General features: G+C 39.6%; 1 protein-coding gene across 1 annotated transcript in view; it reads right to left on the bottom strand.

Annotated features, from left to right (window-relative positions):
- UNC80 (unc-80 homolog, NALCN channel complex subunit) overlaps nucleotides 1–26,046 on the bottom strand; it is a 222,439-nt gene that overhangs the window by 41,501 nt on the left and 154,892 nt on the right. Inside the window, exons 39-49 of the mRNA XM_049888066.1 lie at nucleotides 23,602–23,785; nucleotides 22,046–22,140; nucleotides 20,838–20,927; nucleotides 19,724–19,825; nucleotides 17,957–18,137; nucleotides 15,497–15,765; nucleotides 13,521–13,655; nucleotides 9,476–9,617; nucleotides 8,727–8,823; nucleotides 3,448–3,618; nucleotides 506–598 (exon numbers count right to left, since the gene is read on the bottom strand). Coding sequence (XP_049744023.1) covers nucleotides 506–598; nucleotides 3,448–3,618; nucleotides 8,727–8,823; nucleotides 9,476–9,617; nucleotides 13,521–13,655; nucleotides 15,497–15,765; nucleotides 17,957–18,137; nucleotides 19,724–19,825; nucleotides 20,838–20,927; nucleotides 22,046–22,140; nucleotides 23,602–23,785 — 1,559 coding nt within the window. The remainder of the gene's footprint in view (nucleotides 1–505; nucleotides 599–3,447; nucleotides 3,619–8,726; nucleotides 8,824–9,475; nucleotides 9,618–13,520; nucleotides 13,656–15,496; nucleotides 15,766–17,956; nucleotides 18,138–19,723; nucleotides 19,826–20,837; nucleotides 20,928–22,045; nucleotides 22,141–23,601; nucleotides 23,786–26,046) is intronic.

The raw sequence follows: 26,046 nt of genomic DNA, 5'->3' as shown, positions 1-26,046 counted from the left end.
GTCGAGTTACACCAAAAGAAACGAACAAGATTAAACCAACAATCATGAAAGCTCATTGGTGGACGTAAGACAAATTTTGGATAAAATGTCTGTAGCAAATCTGTCCAGATAAAGAAAAGTTGACTCTGTATAACTGCCTGGGGAATAAGAAACTACTTTTTACTATTAAGAAATAGAAACTACCCCCTAATTATTCTTATTTCAGTTGCTTTTTCCTTAGCAGCAACTGAAACATAGGCCACTCAGGGGGCAGAGACCATCTAGTATACCCAGCAGACAAACCAACACGAAGGCCAATTTATGAAGTTGGTTTGGATTTCTCTTTGACAATTTCAAAAGTGCCTTGGTATTTTCTTGTAACTGTAGACTCCTCCCTTCTTTCCTTTTCTTTGGGGATTTTCAAGCTCAGTATTGACTAGGTTTAAGAGTCCTCTCATTCCCAACAGCTGAAATTCAGGTTGTAAGAAACTGAAAGGCCACAGGAGAGTAAGTCATGGTGAATTACCTGGTGTTCACCCCAGACGACATGGTGTGATTGGCTGTGGTGGTTCCTTTATGACCTTGGTCACACCTGCTCATCTGTGGGGCTGTCATGGGCCTATAACAATGACAATAACCACCACAACAATATAACAACAGAAGCAGTGGAAACATTTATGAAATCCTCAAATTATTGAAGCTCACATAAGTTTTAAGTTTTAGGGTCTTAAAAAGACAGACTGTTAGCTCTGGTCTTTTCTCTCATACTCTTTTTCTGTCTTTGTTCTGAGAGACACTTTAAAGGAAACATTGATTCCTAAAAGGTCCATAAGCTCACCATGATTTAAATTCTTCCACGTCTTGATTCTAAGTAATAAATTATGACTCTCTAAATAAGACATTTATGAAATCAGACCTCTAAGTTGGTACTGATTAAGTGAGAGTGAAGAGCTCACTCTTCAATTCTACAGGACCAGGCAGTTAACCACCGTAGGCAATATGTAAAGGGAAGGGTGTACTACTTGCAACTATGATCACCCACACCATAACCAACCAGTCTATTTTCCTGAGCAAGTATCAAATCCTCCTAGTCAAAATTATATCTAAAGCTACCCAGGGAAATGAGCAAATTATTACTATAAGTCAGTAATTTTGATACCTAATAATAGATTCATATTATTGTATTGAATATCTGCAAGGTTTACTTTAAATATTAGGTAAACTTTGCCTCTCTACCGGCATCTAAGACATAGAAGGGATAACGTAGTTTTTCAAAGCAATTGCTTTTATGAACTCTTTAAGGCTTGCTTCTATGTTGCTCATTTTCTGTATACTGAATGTAGCTAGAAAGTAATCTTTCACCAGTCATACCAGATATTCTCTTCTTGTGCCTTGTTGTAGGAGGCGAAATTTTAAGATGGCCCCCAAACTCTTCACCCATTGTTGTTACTCCAGTGATTATGTTACATTATATGGCAAAAGGGAGATTATCTTGGTAGATAATGGTCTAATCACACCACCCCTTTAAAAGCAGAGTTTTCTCTGGCTGAGAGCAGAGAGATTTAGAGAACGAGAAGGGCCTGAAGTGCCATTGCTAGTCGAAAGACGGAACGGGCCACAGGAGAAGAAATGCAGGTGGTTTTTAAAAACAGAGTGGCTACCAGCTGACAGCCAGCACAGAAGTAGGACCTCATACTTACAGCTGCAAGGAGCTGGATTCTGCTAAAAACCTGAATAAGCCTGGAACCTTCAGATAAGAACCCAGCCTGGCCAATACTTTGATTTCAGCCTTAAAAGAGACCCTGAGCAGAGAATCCAGTCAAGCTTGCCTGGACTTCTGGCCTACAGAATCGTGAGATAATAAATGGGTTTTGTCTTGAACTTCTAAACTTGTGGTAATTTGTTACTCACAAAACTAATACACTTGTAGTATACCTATGTCTGTATTACTACCTACAAAACCAAACCACATCAGTTGCCATTGAGTCAATTCCAACCCATAGCAACCCCATGTATGCAGAATAGAAATGTACTCCACAGGGTTTTCATGGCTGTGACTGTCCAGAAGCAGATCGCCAGGCCTTTCTTCTGAGGCATCTCTGGGTGGGTGGGTTTGAACCAGCAACCTTTTGGTTAGTAGCCTACCACTTAACTGTTTTACCACTGAGGGATCTCTTTACTACCTATAGAATTGTTTAAATTATTTTTTTCATGATACAAAGAAAATAGGAGTGTGAAAGTGAAAGAGGATTGTTTTTATTTTCTTTTTGTAACAATAATGAATTGTGAGTAATTACCACCAATCAATGAGGCCAGTCGTCCACTCCGCCCAAAGAATATGAAATACACTGGAATATATTAACTGCCTCAGGATGAGGTTGTTTAACTGTGAGTTTTAAAGCCACAAAATTCTAAATGCCAGAGCTCTATCCATAACTCTTCAGGGAATTTTGGATAAGTCAGTTTGGATAAGGTAATTGACTTATCTTTATAAAATGGAATGGAAACCCTGGTGGTATAGTGGTTAAGAGCTATGGCTGCTAACCAAAAGGTTGGCAGTTTGAATCCACCAGGTGCTCCTTGGGAACCCTATGGGGCATCCTACCCTGTCCTATAGGGTTGCTATGAGTTGGAATCAACTTGACAGCAACGAATTTTTTTTTTTTTTTTGGGTTGGTATAAAAGGGAATAGAAAGGAGGAAATCACCAACATTGCATACTATGAGAAATAACTAAAGTATCTCTTGGGGGAAAATCGACTACTTTTTTCTCCTTTAGTTGCAGGAAAGGGCCAGTGAAGTGACTGAATGGGTGTAGAAAAAAGGGCATAAGTCTTGTATTTCCCCTTAGGATGTCTTCCCCCCAAGACCGTCATGAGACCATCATCACGGCATTGGGACTATTTCCTCTGGGAAGAGGAAATCCCTCAGCCCTCTCCCTCAGCACTACTTAGTCTCTTCTCACAGAGAATCTGTTAATTCTAGCATTAGAATAAAATGCTACAGCTTGTTAAATGTTTCTGAAATTATATTAAAAAAATAATTTTATAAACAGTGAAATAATAAAAGAATGCATTAGTTGAAGTTACAGACATTTCATGTCTCATAAAATAATAGCTAATGAAATGTGGATCACATTTTCATATTAACTAAATCAGCCCCTTTCCAAATACTTGTTTACCACTGGGTTAAGACCTACAGAGAAGCTGGACAAGATATATGCAATATGTGTTTGGCAACCATAGTAGAAAAATTATTATTGTTATTTCTATCATTTGGAATACTGAGCACTATTTATCCAAACAGCTTAGAGAATATTTGTAGTTTTGAGCCATAAAGGGCTGAGTTGGGGTAGTTAACTGTAAAAAAAGACTGGGTTTTAGAGATTTTTAGACAACACATTTTTTCTTTATCTTTTAAGTGGATACGTATGATCTAAGGCTGGGGCTATTTCTGCCCATGGGTTTACCTGGTGAGGACCTCTACACTATATAAAAGGGCCTGCAGGGATGCTGCAAGAGCAGCTGTGGCAGCAATCTCCTCCCGGGCAGCAGGTACTGTCTCCACTTGTGACGTCTGCCTCTTCAGTTTTTGTAGATAACATGGGACTAAAGCTTCTAAGACCATCAGCATCTGAAGACTTTAAACAATAGAGGGAAAACCACATTACATTTTACATTCTACTTTTGTTGACTGTGGTTGGAAAAACGAAAAACCTCTAGAGAGACAATGCATTGAGTACCCTTTCTATCACACCCAAGAGGAGTTAAAGCTGCTAGAAATGTTGACCAACTGTCATCAATCAATTAATTGAGCACCTGTTAATAATCCTGCCTTTAGGAACCATGAGATCTAGTTGAGGGATTTAGCCATGCATACAAGTAGTGAAAGGATAACAGAATGATAGCAGGTGAAGTTACACAGTTCTTCTACAGATGCAGGCCCCAGAATCAACAAAGCTTCCATTCAGGAATTTGCTGAGAGTGATTTTCCAGCTGAAAAAATGTGAGACAAGGTAAATCCTTCCCTGGGAGACAGGTTGGCTTCCTAAAGTGTAAGCAATTTTATTGCCAAGAGTCTGTGGAAACAGCTGTTGTGATGCAGGTCTGAAAATGCCTGCTTACTAGAGTGAGTGAACACTACACACAGCCCACACTCAATTTAGTATTGGGCTGTCAGAAACATCAGCTGAAAGGGGAGATGGAAATTAAGTGGTTATTATGCAAGGGTGGGTTTTTTCCTCCAAAATTGTAAATGCATTACACCAACATAAACCTGTTGGGAGATTTTTCCCAATTGAGTTTAAGTTTGTAGATTCCAGGAAACAGACCCTGACAAACCAATATACTGGAGAACCTGAAACCAAGATTTTCTTTGATCAGTTCCTACAGATACCAGTGAATTTCTGCTGAGGTCTTTATAAACACGGAGCACTGGCTTTTGGTAATATAATTTAACTGCAATAAGTGCTCTACAGGCAGGAAAAGGCACTTTTCAGAATTTAGCACCATGGGGACAGAGCTATGGTACTCCTTTGCCACCTACTGCCTCTTTGCCATATTAAAAAAATAGGAAAAAGTCAGTTATGCTTTATGGAACAATAAAGTAGCTGCTGCAGATTAATTTTCTTACTAGAAAAGCTGAACAAAAAAGTATATTATTGGAGATATCAGATAGATGCCAAGGATACCAGGATTCTGGAGAAAAAGGAAGCTTATTCAGTTGAAGCAGACATTATGCAGCACTTTTCTCTTCCAGACACTTGCTCATTTGAAAACTGTGTGGCACCGAGTGGCTAAGGACAAATCAAGCTAAAGTGTCAGCTAGCAAGTTGGGAAGCCAAGCAAACTTTCACAGTCTCATGGAGCTGAATGAATATATCTTGGAGTTCAAGGCCCTCTAAGGAGGAGTTACATCCTAGAACTACCTCCTAGGGGTGTCAAAGAAATAAAACTACTCTTACAAAGACTGAAACCCATTTTGAAATCAAGCATACCAGATTGAATTCAGATGATCTGCCTCTGCCCTAAGCGTCTGCCAGACTGTAATAATTAATCCTTGCTGGAGCAAGATGAGATCAGCCAGGCCCTCAAATTATCTTTATTTTTTTTAACATAATGTTCCATATTAAACAATTACCAGTCATGTGAGAACCACATGATCAAAACTCAAGAAGAGAACAAAGAAACAGAACCACAAGTGTTCTAATATTGAAGTTATCAGACACAGACTTTAAAATAACTATGATTAAAATGTTGAATAAAATAGCTGACAAAACTCTGAAACCTATAAATGAACGGAAATTTTAGAATTGAAAAATAAAAATATTTAAAGTCAAGGACTAGAGAGAGAAATTTAACACTGAGGAATAAATGACGGTGAACTGAAAGAATGATCAATAGACAATATTTAGATAGAAGCACAGAGGAGAAAATGATGGAAAATAAAAGAATGTAACAGACATGTAGGGCATGGTGAACAGGCCAAATATGTGTTTACAGGGGGTACTAGAAGGAGAGGAAAGAGTAAGTTGGACAGAAGCAATATTTAAGAGATACTAGTGAAGAATTTTCTAAAATTCTTGAAATCTGCCGGGATTTATATTCAAGAAGCACTCTTTATTGCAAGAAGCATAAATATAAAGAGGATTACAGCTAGGCACACCAGTGTCAAACTGCTGAAAACCTAAGACAAATAGAAAATCTTAAAAGTAAGCCAGAGAGAAAAGGGCACATTCAAAAGAGCAATAAGACTTGACTTCTTAATATAAACAGTGGAAGTCAGTAGGCAATGACTACTAAATTGCAAAAAAAATTTGGCAATATAGTACTCTACTATATTCAAGAAAAAATATCCTTAAGCAAAATAAAATTGAGCAAATAAAAATTGATAGAATTTATTTCAAGCATGTCTTCACTGTAGAAATATTAAAGGCAGTATAAGGAAAATACTTACTTTCAAGTGTAAGGAAAAATATCCCATATATAAGCATGGTTGTTGTTAGGTGTTGTCGAGCTGGTTCCAACCCTATGTACCAAAGAACGAAATGCTGCCCGGTCCTGCGCCATCCTTACAATAATTGTTATGCTTGAGCCCATTGTTGCCGCCACTGTGCCAATCCACCTCATTGAGGGTCTTCCTCTTCTCCGCTGACCCTGTACTTTACCAAGCATGATGTCCTTCTCCAGGGACTGACCCCTCCTGGCAACATGTCAGTATGTAAGACGCAGTCTTGCCATTCTTGCTTCTAAGGAGCATTCTGGTTGTACTTCTTCCAGGACAGATTTGAATGATCTTCAGCAAAATTTTGCTTGTGTGTGATATTAACGATATTGTTCTATAATTTCTGCATTTGGTTGGATCACCTTTCTTGGGAACTGGCATAAATATGGATCTCTTCCAGTCAGTTGGCCAGAAAGCTGTCTTCCATATTTCTTGCCATAGACAAGGGAACACCTCTAGCGCTGCATCTGTTTGCTGAAACATCTCAATTGATAATCAGTCAATTCCTGGAGCCTTGTTTTTTGCCACTGCAAACAGTGCAGCTTGGACTTCTTCCTTCAGTACCATTGGTTCCCGATCATATGCTATCTCTTGAAATGGCTGAACGTCGACCAACTCTTTTTTGGTATAATGACTCTGCGTATTCCTTCCATCTTCTTTTGATGCTTCCTGCGTTGTTTAATATTTTCCCCATAGCATCCTTCACTATTGCAACTCAAGGCTTGATTTTTTTCTTCAGTTCTTTCAGCTTGAGAAACGCCGAGTTGTGTTCTTCCCTTTTGGTTTTCTATCTCCAGCTCTTTGCACATGTCATTATAATATTTTACTTTGTCTTTTCCAGCTGCCCTTTGGAATTTTCTGTTCAGTTCTTTTACTTCATCATTTCTTCCTTTTGCTGTAGCTGCTTGACGCTCAAGAGCAAGTTTCAGAGTCTCCTTTGACATCCATCTTGGTCTTTTCTTTCTTTCCTGTTTTTTCAATGACCTTTTGCTTTCTTCATGTATGATGTCCTTGATGTCATTCCACAACTCGTCTGGTCTGTGGTCATTAGTGTTCAAGGCATCAAATCTATTCTTCAGATGATCTCTAAATTCAGGTGGGATATAGTCAAGGTCATATTTTGGCTTTCGTGGACTTGCTCTGATTTTCTTCAGTTTGAGCTTGAACTTGCATATGAACAATTGATGGTCTGTTCCACAGTTGGCCCCTGGCCTTGTTCTGATTGATAATATTGAGCTTTTCCATCATTTCCTTCCACAGATGTAGTTGATTTGATTTCTGTGTGTTCCGTCTGGTGAGGTCCATGTGTATAGTCACCATTTATGTTGGTGAAAAAAGGTATTTGCAATGAAGTAGTTGTTAGCCTTACAAAATTCTATCATTCGATACCAGGCATTGCTTTTGTCACCAAGGCCATATTTTCCAACTACTGATCCTTCTTCTTTGTTTCCAACTTTCACATTCCAGTCACCAGTAATTATCACTGCATCCTGATTGCAGGTTGGATCAATTTCAGACTGCAGAAGCTGATAAAAACCTTCATCTTTGGCCTTCATGGTTGGTGCATACATTTGAATAATCATATTAACTGGTCTTTCTTGTAGGCATATGGATATTATCCTGTCACTGACAGCATTGTACTTCAGGACAGATCTTGACATTTTCTTTTTGACGATGAATACAAGAGCTTTCCTCTTCAAGTTGTCATTCCCAGCATAGTAGACTATATGATTGCTCAATTCAAAATGGCCAATACCAGTCCATTTCAGCTCATGAAGGCCTAGGATATCAATGTTTATGGATTCCATTTCATTTTTGACAATTTCCAATTTTCCTAGATTCATACTTCATACATTCCAGGTTCTGATTATTAATGGATGTTTGCAGCTGTTTCTTCTCATTTTCAGTTGTGCCACATCAGCAAATGAAGGTCCCCAAAGCTTTATTCCATCCATGTCATTAAGGTCGACTCTACTTTGAGGAGGCAGCTCTTCCCCAGTCGTCTTTTGAGTGTCTTCCAACCTGGGGGGCTCATCTTCCGGCACTATATCAGACAGTGTTCCGCTACTATTCATAAGGTTTTCACTGGCTAATTCTTTTCATGTGTCATACGGTGGGGGCTTGTGTGTTGCTGTGATGTTGGAAGCTATGCCACAGGTATTCAGATACGAGCAGGGTCACCCATGGAGGACAAAGTTTTAGCTGAGCTTCCAGACTAAGACAGACTAGGAAGAAGGACCCGGCAGCCTACTTCTGAAAAGAATTATCAAGTGAAAACCTTATGAATAGCAGTGGAGCATTGTCTGGTACAGTGAAAACCTTATAAGGTTATATTCTCAATATAAGAAAAAGCAAAGAAGAGTAGAAAGGCTAAATAGGTAAGTAAATGTAAATAAATATCGATTATTGAATACATAAACAATAATAGTTATTTCTAATGGGTTTGTCATATAATACATCACAGCAAGAGCAAAAAAAAGGCTAAAGGGGAGTAAAAAGAATTCAAGTACTGTAAGTTCCTGGAATTTTCTGGAAAGTGATAAGAGAACTAAATTAGATGCTTTCATGGCAAGAATACAAGTTGCATTTTCAGAACCTCTCCTGTGACATTTCCTAAATTTAGTTTTTCAAAACTTACTTGCCAGAATGTTTAAAGCTAATATTACCAAACATAATCTTTGCATTTATTCACCTTTCTTTTCTTTCCCTTATTGTCACAGCCACAGAATAAAAGACCGCCATTACCTTCTGAAAGATTCAGGAGCATACGCCACCACAGTGACACAGAGCTTAATGGCTTCACTGATAGAGAATGTCAGGTCTTCGTTCCCGTAGCAGAAATCTGAAGGGACAAAGGGTCGAGGCAAAAAATCAGAGTGGATTCTGCCAGGGATAAAGAAGAAGGTGTTATCCCTTCTAACATTTTCTTCTCAGTTAAATTTTGTAGCCGTTTCTTTTTTTAAATTTTATTGCTAAACAGGGAAACACTATGTGTTTCTTCATCCAAAGTGATCGGAAATTCCATTTACTACATTTTATTAAGCTTGCAACTGGATGAGGCATAGAAGTGTTTTTCTTTGGTTAGTCTTTTAAAACCTCATCAACTAGAAAACATGAAGGGCATTGGGATGGTCTAAGGTAAGACAAGAGAACTGTGACTCATATTGAATGGAACTTAACTCTACATGTTCTGTGATAATAGCAGGCTATTTTGGAGGGACATTCCCTTAGAATTACCCAGGATAGCCCAATTTTCTGAAAACTGCAGTGCTAGAGCAATGAGCTACAAAGCATTATTTTAATAGCCTTTCATGTCTACGATCCTCAAGAAATTGAAGAAAAACAGGAGATGGAAAAATGCCCTTACTCAAGTTATACCTCTAGTCCATTTACTTTGGATATTTTGATCTAATTCAAAATTCCCAACATAGACTTTAAAGTATCTTTAGAGACTGTAATAAGAAAAAGAATGCCAAAGGAAGTTTTGCTTTTACCTAATGACTTAAGAGGCTTCTCTGCTTTGACCAGCTCTAAAATATCTAATATGTCAGTGGTCTCTCCCTCCAGGGACTGCAGCAAGTCAAACAGGCACTGAGCTGACACACCTTTGCTGCTGGGCCCATTACGGGCAACATCCTATGAGAAGAAAAGCAATTCAGTACTAATATGGTCTGACCAAGAATTCAAAGTTCATGAACAGATATCACCAACAACAATTACAACATCTACCTGATATTCTGCTTATGTAATTATCCATCCAATAATGCTGTGGCATATTTAATCGAGGCCTTTTAAGGTGTAAGGCCCTTTTTAAGTGTAAAAAAGCAAAAATGTTACTTTGAGGACTAAGGTGTGTCTGACAAAAGTCATGGTATTTTCAATCACCTCATATGCATGTGAAAACTGGACAATGAATAAGGAAGACTGAAGAATTGATGCCTTTGAATTATGGTGTTGGCAAAGAATACTGAATTTACCATGAATTGCCAGAAGGATGAAAAAAATCTGTCTTGGAAGAAGGACAGCTGGAATGAGCCTTAGAAGCAAGCATGGTGAGACTTTGTCTCGCATGCTTTGGATATAGTATCAGGAGGGACCAGCCCCTGGAGAAGGATATCATGCTTGGTAAAGTAGAGGGCGAGTGAAAAAAGAGGAAGACCCTCAAAGAGACGGATTGACACAGTGGCTGCAACAATGGGCTCAAACAAAGCAAAGATTGTGAGGATGGCACAGGATCAGGGGTGATTCATTCTGTCATACATAGGGTTGCTATGAGTTGGAACTGACTCAATGGCACCTAACAACAACAACATTAAATGCTAATCTGGTACAAAAGATATATTTATGGAAACTCGTAGAAGTATAGCAGTATGTTGTTGTTGTTATGTGTCATCCAGTCAGTTCCAAAACATAGCAACGCTATGAACAACAGAAACACTGCCAGTCCTTCACATTCTCACAATCATTGTTATGCTTGAGCCCATTGTTGCAACCACTGTGTCAATCCTTCTTGTTGAGAGTCTTCATCTTCTTCACTGACCCCCTGCTTTACCAAGCATGATATATTTCTCCAGGGACTGATCTCGCCTGAAAACATGTTCAAATTATGTGAGACCCGGTTTTGCCGTTCTTGTTTCTAAAGAGCCTTCTGGCTGTACCGCTTCCAAGACAGATTTGTTTGTTCTTTTGGCACTGTATATTCAATATTCTTTGCCAACAGCATAATTCAAAAAAGTCAATTTTTTTGGTCGTCCTTATTCATTGTCCAGCTTTCGCATGCACATGTGGCAACTGAAAACACAATGGCTTGGGTCAGGCGCACCTTAGTCTTCAAGGTGACATCCTTGCTTTTTAAGATTTTAAAGAGGCCTTTTGCAGCAGATTTGCCCAATGCAATGTCTCATTTGACTTCTTGACTGCTGCTTCTGTGGGTATTGATTATAAATCCAAATAAAATGAAATCCTTGATAATTTCAATATTTTATCTGTTTACCATGATGTTGCTTATTGGTCCAGTTGTGAGGATTTTTTTTTTTTTTTTTATGTTGAGATGTAATCCATACTGAAGGCTGTGGTCTTTGATCTTCATCAGTAAGTGCTTTAAGACCTCTTCATTTTCAGCAAGTAAAGCTGTGTCATCTGCATATTGCAGGTTGTTAATGAGTCTTCCTCCAAGCCTGATGCCCTGTTCTTCTTCATATAGTCCAGCTTCTCGGATTATTTGCTCAGCATACAGATTAAGTATGGTGAAAGGATGCAACCCCAATGTACACCTTTCCTGACTTTAAACCAAGCAAAATCCCCTTGTTCTGTTTGAACAACTGCCCATTGATCTATGTACAGGTTCCTCACGAGCACAATTAAATGTTCTGGAATTCTCATTCTCCGCAATGTTATCCATAATTTGTTATGATCTACACAGTCAAATGCCTTTGCATAGTCAATAAAACACAGGTAAACATTCTTGAGGTATTCTCTGCTTTCAGCCAGGATCCATCTGACATCAGCAATGATATCCCTTGTTCCACGTCCTCTTCTGAATCCGGTTTGAATTTCTGACGGTTCTCTGTAGATGTATTGCTGTAGCTGCCTTTGAATGATCTTCAGCAAAATTTTACTTGCATGTGATTTTAATGATATTGTTCGATAATTTCCACATTCTGTAGGATCACCTTTCTTTAAAATAGGCATAAATACGGTTCTCTTCCAGTCATTTGGCCAGGCAGCTGTCTTCCAAATTTCTTGGCATAGATGAGTGAGTACTTCCAGCACTGCATCCATTTGTTAAAACATCTCAATTGGTATTCCATCAATTCCTGAATCCTTGTTTTTCACTAATGTGCCTTCAGTGCAGCTTGGACCTCTTCCTTCGATCTCATCAGTTCTTGATCATATGCTACCTCCTGAAATGGTTGAACATCAACCAACTCTTTTTGGTATAGTGACTCTGTGTATTCCTTCCATCTATTTTTGATGCTTTCTGCATCATTTAATATTTTCCCCATAGAATCCTTCACTATTGCAACACGGGGCTTGAATTTTTTCTTCAGTACTTTCAGCTTGAGAAATGCCGAGCATGTTCTTCCCTTTTGGTTTTCTAACTCCAGGTTTTTTCACATGTCATTATAATACCGTACTTTGTCTTCTCGAGCTGCCCTTTGAAGTCTTCTGTTCAGCTCTTTTACTTCATCATTTCTTCCATATGCTTTAGCTACCCAGCATTCAAGAGCAGCTTTTTTAAAATCTCTTCTGACATCCATTTTGGTCTTTTCTTTCTTTCCTGTCTTTTTAATAACCTCTTGCTTTCTTCATATATGATGTCCTTGATGTCATTCCACAACTCGTCTGGACTTTGGTCATTAGTGTTCAACACCTCAAATCTATTCTTGATATGGTCTCTTAGGTGGGATATACTCAAGGTTGTACTTTGGCTCTTGTGGACTTGTTCTAATTTTCTTCAGCTTCGCCTTGAACTTTCACATGTGTACTTGATCTTCTGTCCCACAGTTGGCCCCGGCCTTGTTCTGACTGATGATATCGAGCTTTTCCATTGTCTCTTTCCACAGATGTAGTCGATTTGATTTTTGTGTCTTCCATCCGGTGAGGTCCCTGTGTATAGTCACTGTTCATGTGGATGAGAAAAGGTATTTGCAATGAAGACGTCATTGGTCTTGCAAAATTCTGTCATGCAATATTTTGCCTTGTTTCTATCACGAAGACCGTATTTTCCAAGTACCGATCCATCTTCGTTTCCAACTTTCACATTCCAATCACCAGTAATTATCAGTGCATCCTGATTGCGTGTTTTGGCAGTATGTGTACTGCCAAAAATATCCATGCCAGTGGCTTCTCTGGCCTATAATAATGGGACTCAGAGTTCCAAAGAGAAATTTCCATAATGGATTGGTTAAATTCTTCAAATATTTCAGGGAAAAGATTCTTATTTTAACAAATCTGAGAATTTCACAGGTCCTAATATATCTCCAACACAGAGGTATTTGCCATTTTGAACCTATTTAAAATGGCCTTTATACATTCACTAAGACCACAAATACTTATTAAATTCCTACTATATGCCAGGCACCATTATGTGCACTCAGGTTATAGCAATAAATAAACAAATAAAACAAAAAACTCCAAAACAAAACAAAAAAAACAAGTACACAAGTAAACAAAAAACAGACCAAGGTCCTGATTTCATGGAGCTTACCTTATATTGGTGGGGTGTAGTACAAATAACATAATAATGAAACAAATACGTGTATAACATTTGAGAAGGTGATAAATGCTCTGAAGAAAAAGAAAAATAAAGCAGGGTACGTGGTAGAGGATGATGGAAAGGAATGAGAATCAGGAAACTTTCCTTTTATTATTTTCTACTTTCCACCTCTCTTATTGAGTATAAAAACTGGAGAGATGATCCACCTATATCATAGGAGCTGAGATAAGCACCAGTCATAAGAGAACAGCCTGTCTTGTTGAAAATAATTGATTTATGGCATTCATGCCCCATTAGTTGAAGAAAGAGATCTTACTTACAGGAAACTCCAAGAGAGGGGCTACACTAGCAAACAGCTGGAGTACAAAGGGCTTCCGGTGTAGAATGTAGAACTGGTGGCAGGCAAATTCAATGGCTTGACGCAGCTGGGGATTGCTTTCATAGTCAGAGTACACCTATGGAAAAATGCCACATATTCAGAAAATGCCTTACCTGCCTTTCAGAGTTGTGTTTGCACTTTAAACCCATAGCTATGAGGCTATAAGGAAGGAAATGACTAACTTCATAAACAGACTGAAACCCATTGCCATCTAGTCAGTTCTGACTCAGCAACCCTACAGGACAGAGTAGAACTGCCCCATACGATTTCCAAGCTGTAATGGAAGCAGACTGCCATATCGTTCCCCCAGAGTGGCTCGTGGGTTTGAATCACCGGTCTTTTGGTTAGCAGCCAAGCACTTAACCACAGTGCCATCAGGGCTTCTTAGACTGGTTGAAGGGAGTTGTATAAAGTTTCTAGAGAGCAAGTTGGTAACATACATAAAAATTTTAAAATATTTTAATGTTTTTTTCAGATCACTTGTGAGTAGGAATTTATCTCAAGAAAAGAATTACACAAATGTGCAAAGGTATATATATAAGAACACCTGCTGCAAGTTTATTTATAATAGTGGGACTTTTGAAACAAATTATTCATAAATGTGGATTGGTTAAGTGAATTATGGTACATGCATACAAGGGAAGAAGGAACTCTGGTGGCATAGTGGTTAAGTGCTCAGCTGTTAACATAAAGGTCAGCGGTTCAAACCCACCAGCCGCTCCCAAGGACAAGGATATGCCAGTCTGCTTCTGTGAAGATTTATAGCCTTGGAAGCTCTACAGGGCAGTTCTACTCTGTCCTTCAGGGTTGCTATGAGTTGAGTTGACTCAATGGCAGTGTGATTTTGGTTTTATACAAGGGAATACTGTGCAGTCATTTAAAATGATGATGCAAATCTAAACGTAGCTACAGGAGATGCCCATGATATTCTTAATGTAATATGAAAAAAGTAGGTTACAAAGTTGAACATATGGTATTTTTTTTTTTCTAAGATGTGTGATGTGTGTGTGTAGAATAGAAAGAACGCCAGGATTTCAAGAAATGTAGACAATGATTAAGCCTGTGAGGGAGGCTTATAATCTTTATTTTATTTTTTAAACTTTCCTTTTATTCTTTGAATTTCATAATGAGCATTTATTGCTTTTTTGTAATCAGGTAAAAGTTATAAAAATCAGAGAAAATTGCAGGTATTTAAAAATAGCTCAGAGAGCCCTGGTCATATTAAAAGTCAATTTCTTGCTTCTATAGACAGGATTGGAAACCCTGATGGCACAGTGGTTAAGAGTTAGCCCCTCTTTGCACAGGCATGTATTCATTTTGTCTCTTTTATTAAAACTTCTGTAAAACAGAGAACTAGAATGCCCTTGCAGCCCCTCCTGGACTTTATCTAGTACTCCTGAGATGGAGCCGGCTATGCATCAGACATGGGTAAATAGAAACTATTCCTACTAAATCCACCCCTCTCCAATCCCATTGTAGCAAATTTAATAGCAATAAAAATCTCTGTACAGATAAGATCAGAGAACCTCTTGTGAGAAACATCAGTTAAACAATTGTCATATATTTGACTAAAAATGCAGTGGTTCTCAAACTTGTTAGAGCATCAGGACCACCTGGAGGTCTTGCTAAAGCACAGACTGCTGGGTCCTGACCTCAGTTTCAAATTCATTAGGCTGGGGATGAGGACTAAGGATGGGCATTTCTAACAAGTTCCCAGGTGATGCCGATGCTACTGGTCCAGGGCCGTGCTTTAAGACTTGGCCTAGAAGAAATGGGAAAGCATGTCCCAGGCCTGGGGAAGCTCAGGCCAGAACCAGGCTTTACAAATGCTTGGGCATCTGTAGAGGGGTTGCACTTGCTTCCTCTTGTCACAGAAGAAGTTATATGCTTGGTTAATCTTCTGGTTAGGGAAGGCACCTGCAGCATTGTGGGGAGAATCCACTGGTAGCCGCTGAGAGAGAAGAGGTGGTTGAAATGCACAGCGGTGTTGATGACGGTTGCCGCATACTGCCTGAGCAGGGCGCTGTCTTCTGGGTGGAGGATCAGAGCCCCATTAAAAACGTTGAGGAAGAGCATGATTTCATCACCCCAGGGAAACTCGCTTGGCATGCCCAGGAACATCTCCTCCAGGAGCTGGATCCACAGGCTTTTCTGAAGAGTGTCGAGGCCAAACAGTTCCTTCCCAGCTGTGAGAACATGAAACAGCAGAGACAGAATTAGCCCCACGGCGATCCTGTAACAGTGAGAGGGCGATCAAGCCCAAGGGCACTGCTGTTTTCCATTTGTCCTGACTCCAGGACCTGGAGAGCTACCACTGAAATGTTGTCCAGCACAATAGTGCCTGGCACTGGAATAACACTTTCCAGTTCTCAGGGGACTTTTATCATCACCTCTTTGCTTCAACTCTGTGGGCAAGACAGGGCAGCTGTTTTTGCTGCTGAATAAGCTGTGATTTGAGAAAAAATAAGTGAATTCAGCTAGAAAATGGCAGGATTGGTACTAGTCTTCAGTCTTCCAATTCCTGGTCAGACTAGTGCTCTTTCACTACAGCTCTGTGGCTTCTGGATGAGGAGGTTGAGGCAACGGGGTGTGAATTTAAATAAATTGCCCAAATTAAATTAATAATGAGTAACAAATCCAGGACTCAAATCTGGGTGTTTCTCTCTCTCTCTGTTTTTCTGTCTCCTTCTCTCTTCTTTTTTTTCTCTCTCTCTTTTTCCCTCTCTCTCTGTCTCTCTCTAGGTATCATTTACATAGAATACACAAATCTTAAATGTAGGGTTCAATGAGTTTTGACAAAAATATACACTAATGGAGGAAACCCTGGTGGTGTAGTGGTTAAATGCTACGGCTGCTAACCAAAGGGTCGGCAGTTCGAATCTGCCAGGCACTCCTTGGAAACCCTATGAGGCGGTTCTACTCTGTCTTACAGGGTCGCTATGAGTCAGAATCGACTTGACGGCACCGGGTTTGGTTTGGATTGGTTTATACACTAATGTAACCAATGCCCCAAACAATATATGGACAATGTTCATCACACCAGAAAGTTCTTATGCCTCTTTCTTTTTTTTGGAGGTCTCTTTTGTTCTTTTCATATTTTATTTACATAATAGTAAGTCATATTATGTCTATGGGCTTTGAGTGTGAAATATCTGAAATCATTTTTTCTTTCTTGGCTATTTATTTTTTTATTGTGCTTTAAGTGAAAGTTTTCAATTCAAGTCAGTTTCTCATACAAAATCTTATACACACATTGTTATGTGACCCCAGTTGCTCTCATTACAATGTGATGGCACACTCGTTCTCCCCGCCCTGTATTTTGCATGTCCAACCAGCTCCTGTCCCCCTCTGTCTTCTCATCTTGCCTCCAGACAGGAGCTCCCCACATAGTCTCATGTGTCTACTTGAGCTAAGAAGCACACTCCTCACCAGTATCATTTTATGTCTTATAGTCTAGTCTAATATTTGAAGAGTTAGTGAGCTTTGGGAATGGTTTTAGTTTTGGGCTAACAGAGAGTCCGGGGACCATGACTTCTGGGGTCCCTCCAGTCTCAGTCAGACCAAGTCTGGTCTTTTTACTAGAATTTGAGGTCTGCATCCCACTTTTCTCCTGCTCCATCAGGAATTCTCTGTTGTCTTCTCTGTCAGGGTCTCATGCCTCGTTCTAAGAAAATCACCCCCTTAACCCAGAGACAACCACTGTTCTGATTTCTGTCACTGTAGATTAGTTTCCTCTCTTCTTGAAAGTCATATAAATGCTTGTTCTTTGCTCCTCTAACAACACCACAATAATCCCTCAACTGCTCATGATTTAGCTTAGAGCAGTGGTCTCAAAGTTTGGTCCCTGGAATTGCAGCATCAGCATCACCTGGGAACTTGTAGAAATGCAAGTTCTTAGGCCCCATTCCAGAGATACTGAATCAGAAACTGGGAGGGAGGAGGGTAGAGCCCAGCAATCTGTGTTATAATAAGTCCTCTAGGTGATTCTGATGCTTGAGCAAGTTTGAGGGCCACCATTCAGGGAACAGTTTGCTGATTAAGATGCTTTTTAGCTGGAAACAAAACAAAGGTGTGAGAAGCAGGGATCCCACCAATTCCTTCAGGTTCGAACCCCTGCTGAAAATGTGTATTTCCAGCAAGTTCACAGACGATGCTAATGCTGCTGATTAGGGACCAATTCTGAGAACCACTAGTACAGCGGTAGTTCTCAAATTTTATTATACTTAAGAATCGCCTAGGAATTTTGTTAAAATGTAGATTCTGATTCAGTATATCTGGGGTGGAAATGCACATTCTTAGCAGGGGTTTGAGCTGGAATGAACTGGTTTGAGGCGCTGGAGAAGAAGCCCAAGAGAGAAAATGCGTCTTTCTTGGTACCTTGAGGGTCACTGAAGAGTGAAAACTCAGCATCAATAGCACTTCGAGGGAATGAGGGCAGTCGGAGGAGGTCTTCCTGAAGCATGGAGACATGGGACTGTTTGTGGGCTGTGGGGATCTTCTGGGTAAGGGAGATGAGAAACAAAACCCGCCCTACTTCCTCCAGCTTCCGAGTGAACACCTAGCGGAAAAACAGAAGCATAAGAAATCAGAATTAGCAACCCTAATATTACAAAGTGAAGAAATTGAAGTAAAATCTTTAATGGCAGACTGCACTGATAAAAAAAGGGGTGGGGGGTAAGTGAAATGGAGGAGAAATGCTTTTTTTTTTTCTTTACCACACAGGAAGCACAAACAATACTTAATTGACCCTCACTTCTTGCTTTTGTATGCTCTCTACATAAGGAAGTTTTTCTTATGGAGTTTGTAGGCCGGAGGGGCACAGGGCAAGCATTGTCAAGATAGTTCAGTATTAAATAGAACCCGTTTGTTTGGATGTCGTAATATGGAAGGCCTTCTCCCACTGGGAGTCATTCAGTTCTAATCGCTTCTACCATTTCCATTGATGCCTAAAGCTGTTTCCTGTCAGTTCCAGGCTTAGTATTCTAGATGCAGAAAGATTTAAATGATCAAGTCTCCTGAAATTCTTATTTAGAGGTTTTATTAATGAAAATGAATTAATGCATAGCTAATATTAAAATTGGTGACATTTTTGGAATTGTGTACTATAGTTATATTTTACATGCAAAGCAGTGAATTTCCTTAAAATCAAAGTCCAATTTGAGATCAGATGCATGAACATTATTCTTCTCTTCAATTTTTAACCTAAGTGTAACCACTTGGTCATGTCTGCTCCTGTGTTGTGAGAAGTTAGTATCTTGCCCAAGAGCAGGTCACACTGTCAGTGGTAAGGTTGGCACTGAGTCCAAATCTCTGGAACCTGAGTTCAATGCCTTTTTTTCAGCCATATTATACTGAACCCTTTTAATTTCTTCTGGCTAATGTGAACCTCTGGAACAACCTTCTACTATCTACATTATGTGTACTTCCAATCCTGTTTTAAGCATTAGTGAAATGAAAATCCACACACTCATTCCTCACTTATCAACATGATTAGGTTCCAAAGACCAGGACATCAGTCGAAAATTGGTGTTATGTGAAAATGGAGGATGACCACATCAGATCACAAAATGGAGGATGACTACATCATTACATAACTACCACATTACATCATTACATAACTGCCACATCACATCATTACATAACTGCCAAACCACTGAGAATCATAGCCAAGATAAGTTGATGCATAACCTTAACCATCATAGCCAGCGTTATTCTCCCCTCACATCTCAGCATTTGTAACGGCCAGATACACATCGTTAATGCATAAAATAGTTGGATAGTAGATTTTTTTTTACTATTGTTGTAAATGCAAAATTATCAGGTAAAGAGACAGTTAATAAATGAGGAGCAGGTGTACTTAGAAACCAGTAGATAAATCAGAAAATTTCTATTGTTTATACTCAATGATTCATCACAGGGTTGCTCCAAGTGAGTGTATGTTAAGACCTTTACACTATGAGCCAATACATAAAACTTAATTATCATACTGTTTTGGGGAACTGCCTATACTGACCAATGGTCCATCCACTCTCTCTAGAGAGGATCATAAAAGAGCACAGAATCTCGTGGTTGGCAAAACACTTACAGATCATCAACCCCAACAACACGACTAAGCCATAGAATAAAACTGAGGTGGTCAGGCACCTGTTTCTGAATGAGTTCCTGTCCCTTCTCTGGATGCATATGGACAAGGTTCAGCTGTGGAGATACTGACCTCCGAAAAGGGTAAATATCCCGAACATAAGTCTGTGGTGGGAGAACACAAAGAGAAAAAAAGTTCAAGGGATGGAATTTTATTCTTGTTTCCTCTTTACCCAAAAGTCAAACCAGCATTCATTTATCATTCAGTGGTTCTGATTCTTACTACTTTATGCTCAACAATTCTACAAAAACCCAGGGAAGGGTAAACCCCCTTCGTGGGAAGGTTCAAACCACCTAGGCTAAGTACCCTTTCCAAGCACAAAGGTGCTATGCCAGGAGCAAAGGGTCCAAAAACAATGTACTAAAAGACATTCTGGAAGAAGAAGGTGATATCATCGGTCTTCTTGAGGCATCCTTTTGCTCATTAGGTTAGGCCACCATGGTCATGTTTAACTTAATGAGAAAAAGAATCAGAACGGCATAAAAATTCTAAATAGACACACACATTTATTATAACAGTTATTATATAAAAAAACTCTTTGTGGTTGAGTCAGTTCTGACTCGTAGTGACTCTATAGGACAGAGGAGAACTGCCCCACAGGATTTCCAAGGAGCAGCTGGTGGATGCAAAGTGCCAATATTTTGGTTAGCAGATGATCTCTTAACTACTGTGCAGTTACTATATGGGTAATTTAATTTTTTACTTAGATATAAAGGGTCATCGGCCGTTCAAATCCGCCAGACACTCCTTGGAAACTCTATGGGGCAGTTCTCCTCTGTCCTACAGGGTCGCTATGAGCCGGAATCAACTCAACGGCACTGGGTTTTTATAATATTGAGTAATTAAGTGCTTCACCTGGCTTATCTCCTTTAGTTATGAAAACTACTCTATAAAATAGATACTAATATCATCACCTTCATTTCATAGATGAGGAAACTGAGAGTAGAAAGGTAAAGTAGCTAGTCCAAAACCACTCAAACAGTAGGGCGGTGTGACCCAAGTGGCCACGCTCTTAACCTCTGAACAACTATGCACCCTTGAGCATGAGCTGCCCTCAAGAAAGGCATGTGAGTTTTGACACCACTCAGCATGAGTGTTGTTACCGTACAGTCTCACCTTATTATAGTGGATAAGGTTCCATCGTTTATCCATGAGAAAATAATGTGTTGACTGGGATTCTGGGATATTAAAAAACTCCAGACATTCCTAGGAAAATAATGACAAATTTCAATAAATGTTCATTAAGAAGAGAAAAACTGAGTGATTGTTGAAGTTTGCTTCACTGGACCTTAGAGGTTTTCTGGAGATGTCTAAGTGAGGGCCTGACAAGCCCTCATAATGAGATACAACACACAAGTTTTGCAATGCCAAATTTTTCAGAGGACTTTTTACTTCTGTCCGAGCCTACAGCTGTGCTACAGGTAATCAGATTGTCAGAAGTCTGGACATTGGATAAATGGGGGAATCACAGAACTAGTTTACTGATTACCTAAAGCACTTTGCAAGCATGCATAGCTATGGATTGCATTTATTTTGAGAGGAATACTTGCCTTAATCATTAGAAAATACTTTCTTGACTTAACTGATTTATTCTAAGGTATATATTTTCTGCCTTTCCAGTATTTTCTGCCAGTGGCAAGTCAAGATTTTATACAGTTCAGCTAGATGCCACATAAAAAGTCACTGGAATGGATTATGAGCTGACAGGTAGCATTTGCTCCATGCTGTAGGTGTGCAAACCCAGGATACCTCCAGAATTACCACAAGTAATTCTAAGCAGGAGTTTACAGCATTCCAAGAGGAGCTAGGGATACACACCAGGGGAGTTAGAAATACACACCAAAGGAGTTAGGGATACACACCAGAGGAGTTAAAAATATGCCCCAGAGGAGTTAGAAACACACACCAGAGGAGTTGGAAGTACACACCAGAGGAGTTGGGGATCACACCAGAGGACTTAGGGATACACATCAGAGGATTTAGGGGTAGACACAGAGGAGTTAGGGGTACCCACAAGAGGAGTTAGGGATATACACCAGAGGGGTTAGGGATACACACCAAGGTTGACCCTGCTGTTTTAGCTGAGAGAGAAGTTGCATGATTTTGCCTGCTTCAGTGCAGAGCTAAAATGTCAGTAAAGTGGGGAAAATTATGCAGTGAAACAGAGAAAGTACACAATGCTGGAGCAGTTTCTAGAAGGGGTAAGGAAATGCAAATGTGCTTTCGAAGAAACAAAAATGCCACTTAATTCTAAGACGATCGTTCAACGCAGCAGTTATAGGCATCGTGCACAAAAAACCACTTCCATCAAAAGTCATTCCTACCTTCAACAGGGCTTCAAATTGAGTGTCTTCATGGACTGGTAACTGGGTTGGGATATCACACTCGTTCTGTCCATGAACTACCAAGGTTTTGGTACCTACAGTAGATAAAAATCACAATAAACTTACTTCTACTCTAGGAAAATTTGTATTTAAGACAAGAAATATTAAAATATTTTTAAAAAGCTGGTATTATCATTATTATGAATATTGAGCACCCAATGTGACCTTTGTATTGACTAACTGCATTCCTTTATTTATACTTAAATATACACTTTCAATATTTTCACTTTTTATTAAATGATGATAGCTTACCATTTTTACTTTCCAGTACTGTGTAAGCCTTTTACATGCATAATCTTATTTAAATCTGACAGCAACACTACAACATGGGTATCACTGTTTTCATTTTGTGAGCAAACCAACAGAGGGGATGAGTAACTTATTCAAGGACACATGTTTACTTAGTGAAAGAATTAGAATTCCAACCCCAAGCATTGCAAAAAGTAATGTTGTTGTTGTTAAGTGTCGTCAAGTCGGTTCCGAATCAGAGTGACCCTGTGCACAACTGAAACACTGCCCAGTCCTGCACCATCCTTACAATCTTTGTTATGCTTGAGCTCATTGTTGCAGCCACTGTGTGAAACCACCTTGTTGAGAGTCTTCCTCTTTTCCGCTGACCCTGTCTTACAGGGTCGCTATGAATTGGAATCGACTCGACGGCAGTGGGTTTGGTTTGGTTTTTGGCTATGATGAGTCAGGTACCACAGCAAGTATTTTACATACGTAAACTCATTTACTCCTCATAATCGTGAAGTATGAATTACATCCCCATTTTACACACAAGGAAAGGAAGTTTTGAAAAATGCAAATCCTAATTACACAGCTAATAAATGGCAGTGCTATGATTTTAGCACAGGCCTGCTTACTGCCAGAGCTTATGTTCTTATCTATCCATAATTTTGTCTTTCTCCTTATTTCACTACACGTATCACGTCATATTTTCTTAGCCACTGCAAAAGGATAAAGGACTTGGCAAAATCTTTATCTGAAGGAACAAGAAGCTAGCCAAAGTGCAAAGGAACTGTATCTAGAGTTTACATCACACTTCATGTTCTTTTGTAATTCCCCCTCTTCCTGCTTTTGCCTTTTTCAATTTTCCATAAAGCGGCCTCTCATTGAGTTTACAAAGGACTGGGGTCCATGCCATGCAAACAATATTATTCTCTTCGCAGTGCCAAATATTCACTCAAAAAGGCTTTCAGTTCAGCTGGCCCTCTGAGATAGACTTAAATAAATCTTCAACCTTGGCAGTCCTTCAAGGACTGATTCACGGGAATCTCAGTTCTGATGTCTCCTTTTTAGTCAGCAACTGATGACTTTTTAAAGGGTCTATTGTATTTCTTCAGATTGTATTAAACAAAAGTTCTTTGAAGCACTCCATCCTAGGGGGTCAGAACTCTAAAAATTTTGTCATGAATGAAAGAGTCTCTTGGTCTTTATAAAGGGTATTTATACTTAAAAACCTATCACGTCACCCCAAAGCACTAGGGGATTACCTGGCATTGAAGCGGTCACCAGAAGCTTCACCTCACACTGCTCCTTCTTCATCGTCTGCTTGAGATCCTTGAAGAAGAGGCCTTCCACATAACCCACTACCTCCCATAGGAAAGTTAGAGTGGCTGAAATGGCATCCATCCCCCACTCACAGGGGGTCCGCACAAAGTACATGATTAATCCCACCTAAAAGGCGTAGAACAGGAAGAGTTCACTTGGCCACCATAACCCAGAGCTCACATTCTCTTTTCTTTTTTTTAATTAAACCTTCTTTTGTGTTTTGGTATTCTCTGTGCAAATGTTTCTCTCACACTTTTAATGGCGGTAACCTGGAGAGGGACTAACAGCAAAACTGACCAGAATAAGATGCAGTACATTTTTATCTATCACTAAAATCAAAAGTTTTTAACCAGAAAGCAGAAGACCATTTTTTTCTGGTGGCAGGTCACTTGATAGCTCAGTTACATTTTATTATTTTTTATAGTGCTCAGTTACTTAGGCCACCCCAAATTAATCTGTATATAGTGTTTGCCCAAACTTCATTTGTAGCTCTTACATTATGCCTAAGGGTGCTCTGATTGCCTACATTAGTGGACTTCAAAATGTTTGCTTGTGTATCCTCTAAAGTAATTTTGAAAAACTACGTGCTATTTTGTACATTTTTTAAGTTGACATTTAAAATGTCTTATCATAGGTGTTTTTTTTTTTTTTTTTTGGCAATGCTAGTCTACTCAAAGCACCCATCTGCCTGTGGCTTGGGGGAAAGTTAGGGTTTGGATAGGAAATGGAAAGACAGGAATTTATATTCAGCCTCTAACATGTAAAATAAGATTATACAGCAAGGCCAGAGTGTGGCCTTTTCTCTATCACCTTATCAATTACCTAGCTGGGAGGACTTATGCCTATCATTAAGACTTATCCCCTTCTTGTCCTAGGGCTAAAAGATGGAGGATAAAAATGGCTCAGGTAAGCATTTCTCCCCATCCAGTCACCCAGGAAATGGGCAGGTACATGGGTAAGTGAGGGTAACCTGAGGGGGCTCTTGCCTTCACTCTTAGGGTGTTTGCCAGGAACTCACCTCAGAGCCTTTGTATACCAATCTGGAGGAAATGTAACCTTGGTAGGGCACAATCTTAGACTGAGGGAAGCCCTGACATTAGGCTTTGCCAATCCACCTTTGGGTTTTGAGTGGTGTAGACAGGACTAGAAATAGTGGAAAGTTTAGCTGGAAAGTCTTTCAGATGGAATCACCATAGCAGGGTGTCACTGAGCAGGACTCTCTAACCAGGAGACTTCCTAAACTGAAGTCACAGGGGGACTCATCGCTGGCACTCAGCGGGGTTTACAGCACCAGGGGAAGCTGAGGTGAGGTTGAGTCTCCCAGTAAGCACTGCCAGGAGCACGGGGGCCTCACGTTACAGCAGACATGAGCTTTGCTTTCAGCCAGCAGGGCCTCCAGTGACCAGTCAGACAAATAGCACTGTCTCACAAGCAGAGGAGTTAGAGACAACAGAAGGGATAGAACGGTGTTTTTTCTCTACAACCACGTGGCTCTCAGAGAGGAAAGCGGTGGAAAGGGAGGAGAGTTCCTAGAGACTAAGCATTTTTATATGAGAGACTGAGAGCTACCTAAAAAAAAAAAAAAAAAAAAAACCTAAAGGTACCTCTTATATTTTTTGTGTCAGTCTGAAATTAAAACTGGGTTGGACATTTATTTATATTTTTTTCCCTTGCCAATCAGTAGGTGGGCACTTGAGGGTAAGATCAAATCAGTCACAGACAAGAGAAAGGAATTACAAGTTTTCTCCACACATCAGAGTTGTAGGGTGAGTTAAATTTATCACCTCACTACAGAAGCATATTTCCCCATCTATTAGAAGAGTGACTATAGTAAGGGAGAAAGGAGGAGTTCTCTCAAAACATTGATTTGCCCATTTGTCTGCCTGAATTAAGGCATGTTTTCTGAGGAGTCATTATACCTCAGTCCCAAAACTACGTTTGAGATGGACGGAGGAGACTGCGAAGACACTAGTAAATCCTGGAGGGTTGAAGAGGGAACTATTAGGATAGTTCAAGGGATAGTTACCACAGAAAAATATGCTCACAAATACTTGCCATCAAAGGCAATGCTTGCTTCTCTCTCTCTGTGTTTTAAACAGTGAGATAAGAAAGTAGAAAAATGACTAAAAAAGACAATTTTTCCCCCAATGGAAAACCAAAATCCAGAACCAACATAAGGAAGTTGTCATATAAAGGAAATTGCTAAAGGAAGATGGAAACTGACATTTATTGAGTGCCACCATATGCCAAGGATTGTGCCAGGTAGGAGCCTCCCATACAAAAAGTGATGAATTTAGGTGGCCATGATGGTCACTCACATAATGAATGTAAATTTATTGGAAAAAAAAAATCTCCTATGACATTTTTCTCATGTTGCTGTTTGCAAC

Source organism: Elephas maximus, chromosome 6 (assembly GCF_024166365.1).
Source record: "Elephas maximus indicus isolate mEleMax1 chromosome 6, mEleMax1 primary haplotype, whole genome shotgun sequence".
Taxonomy (NCBI): Eukaryota; Metazoa; Chordata; class Mammalia; order Proboscidea; family Elephantidae; genus Elephas; species Elephas maximus.
This window is presented reverse-complemented; position numbering and strand designations above follow the sequence as displayed.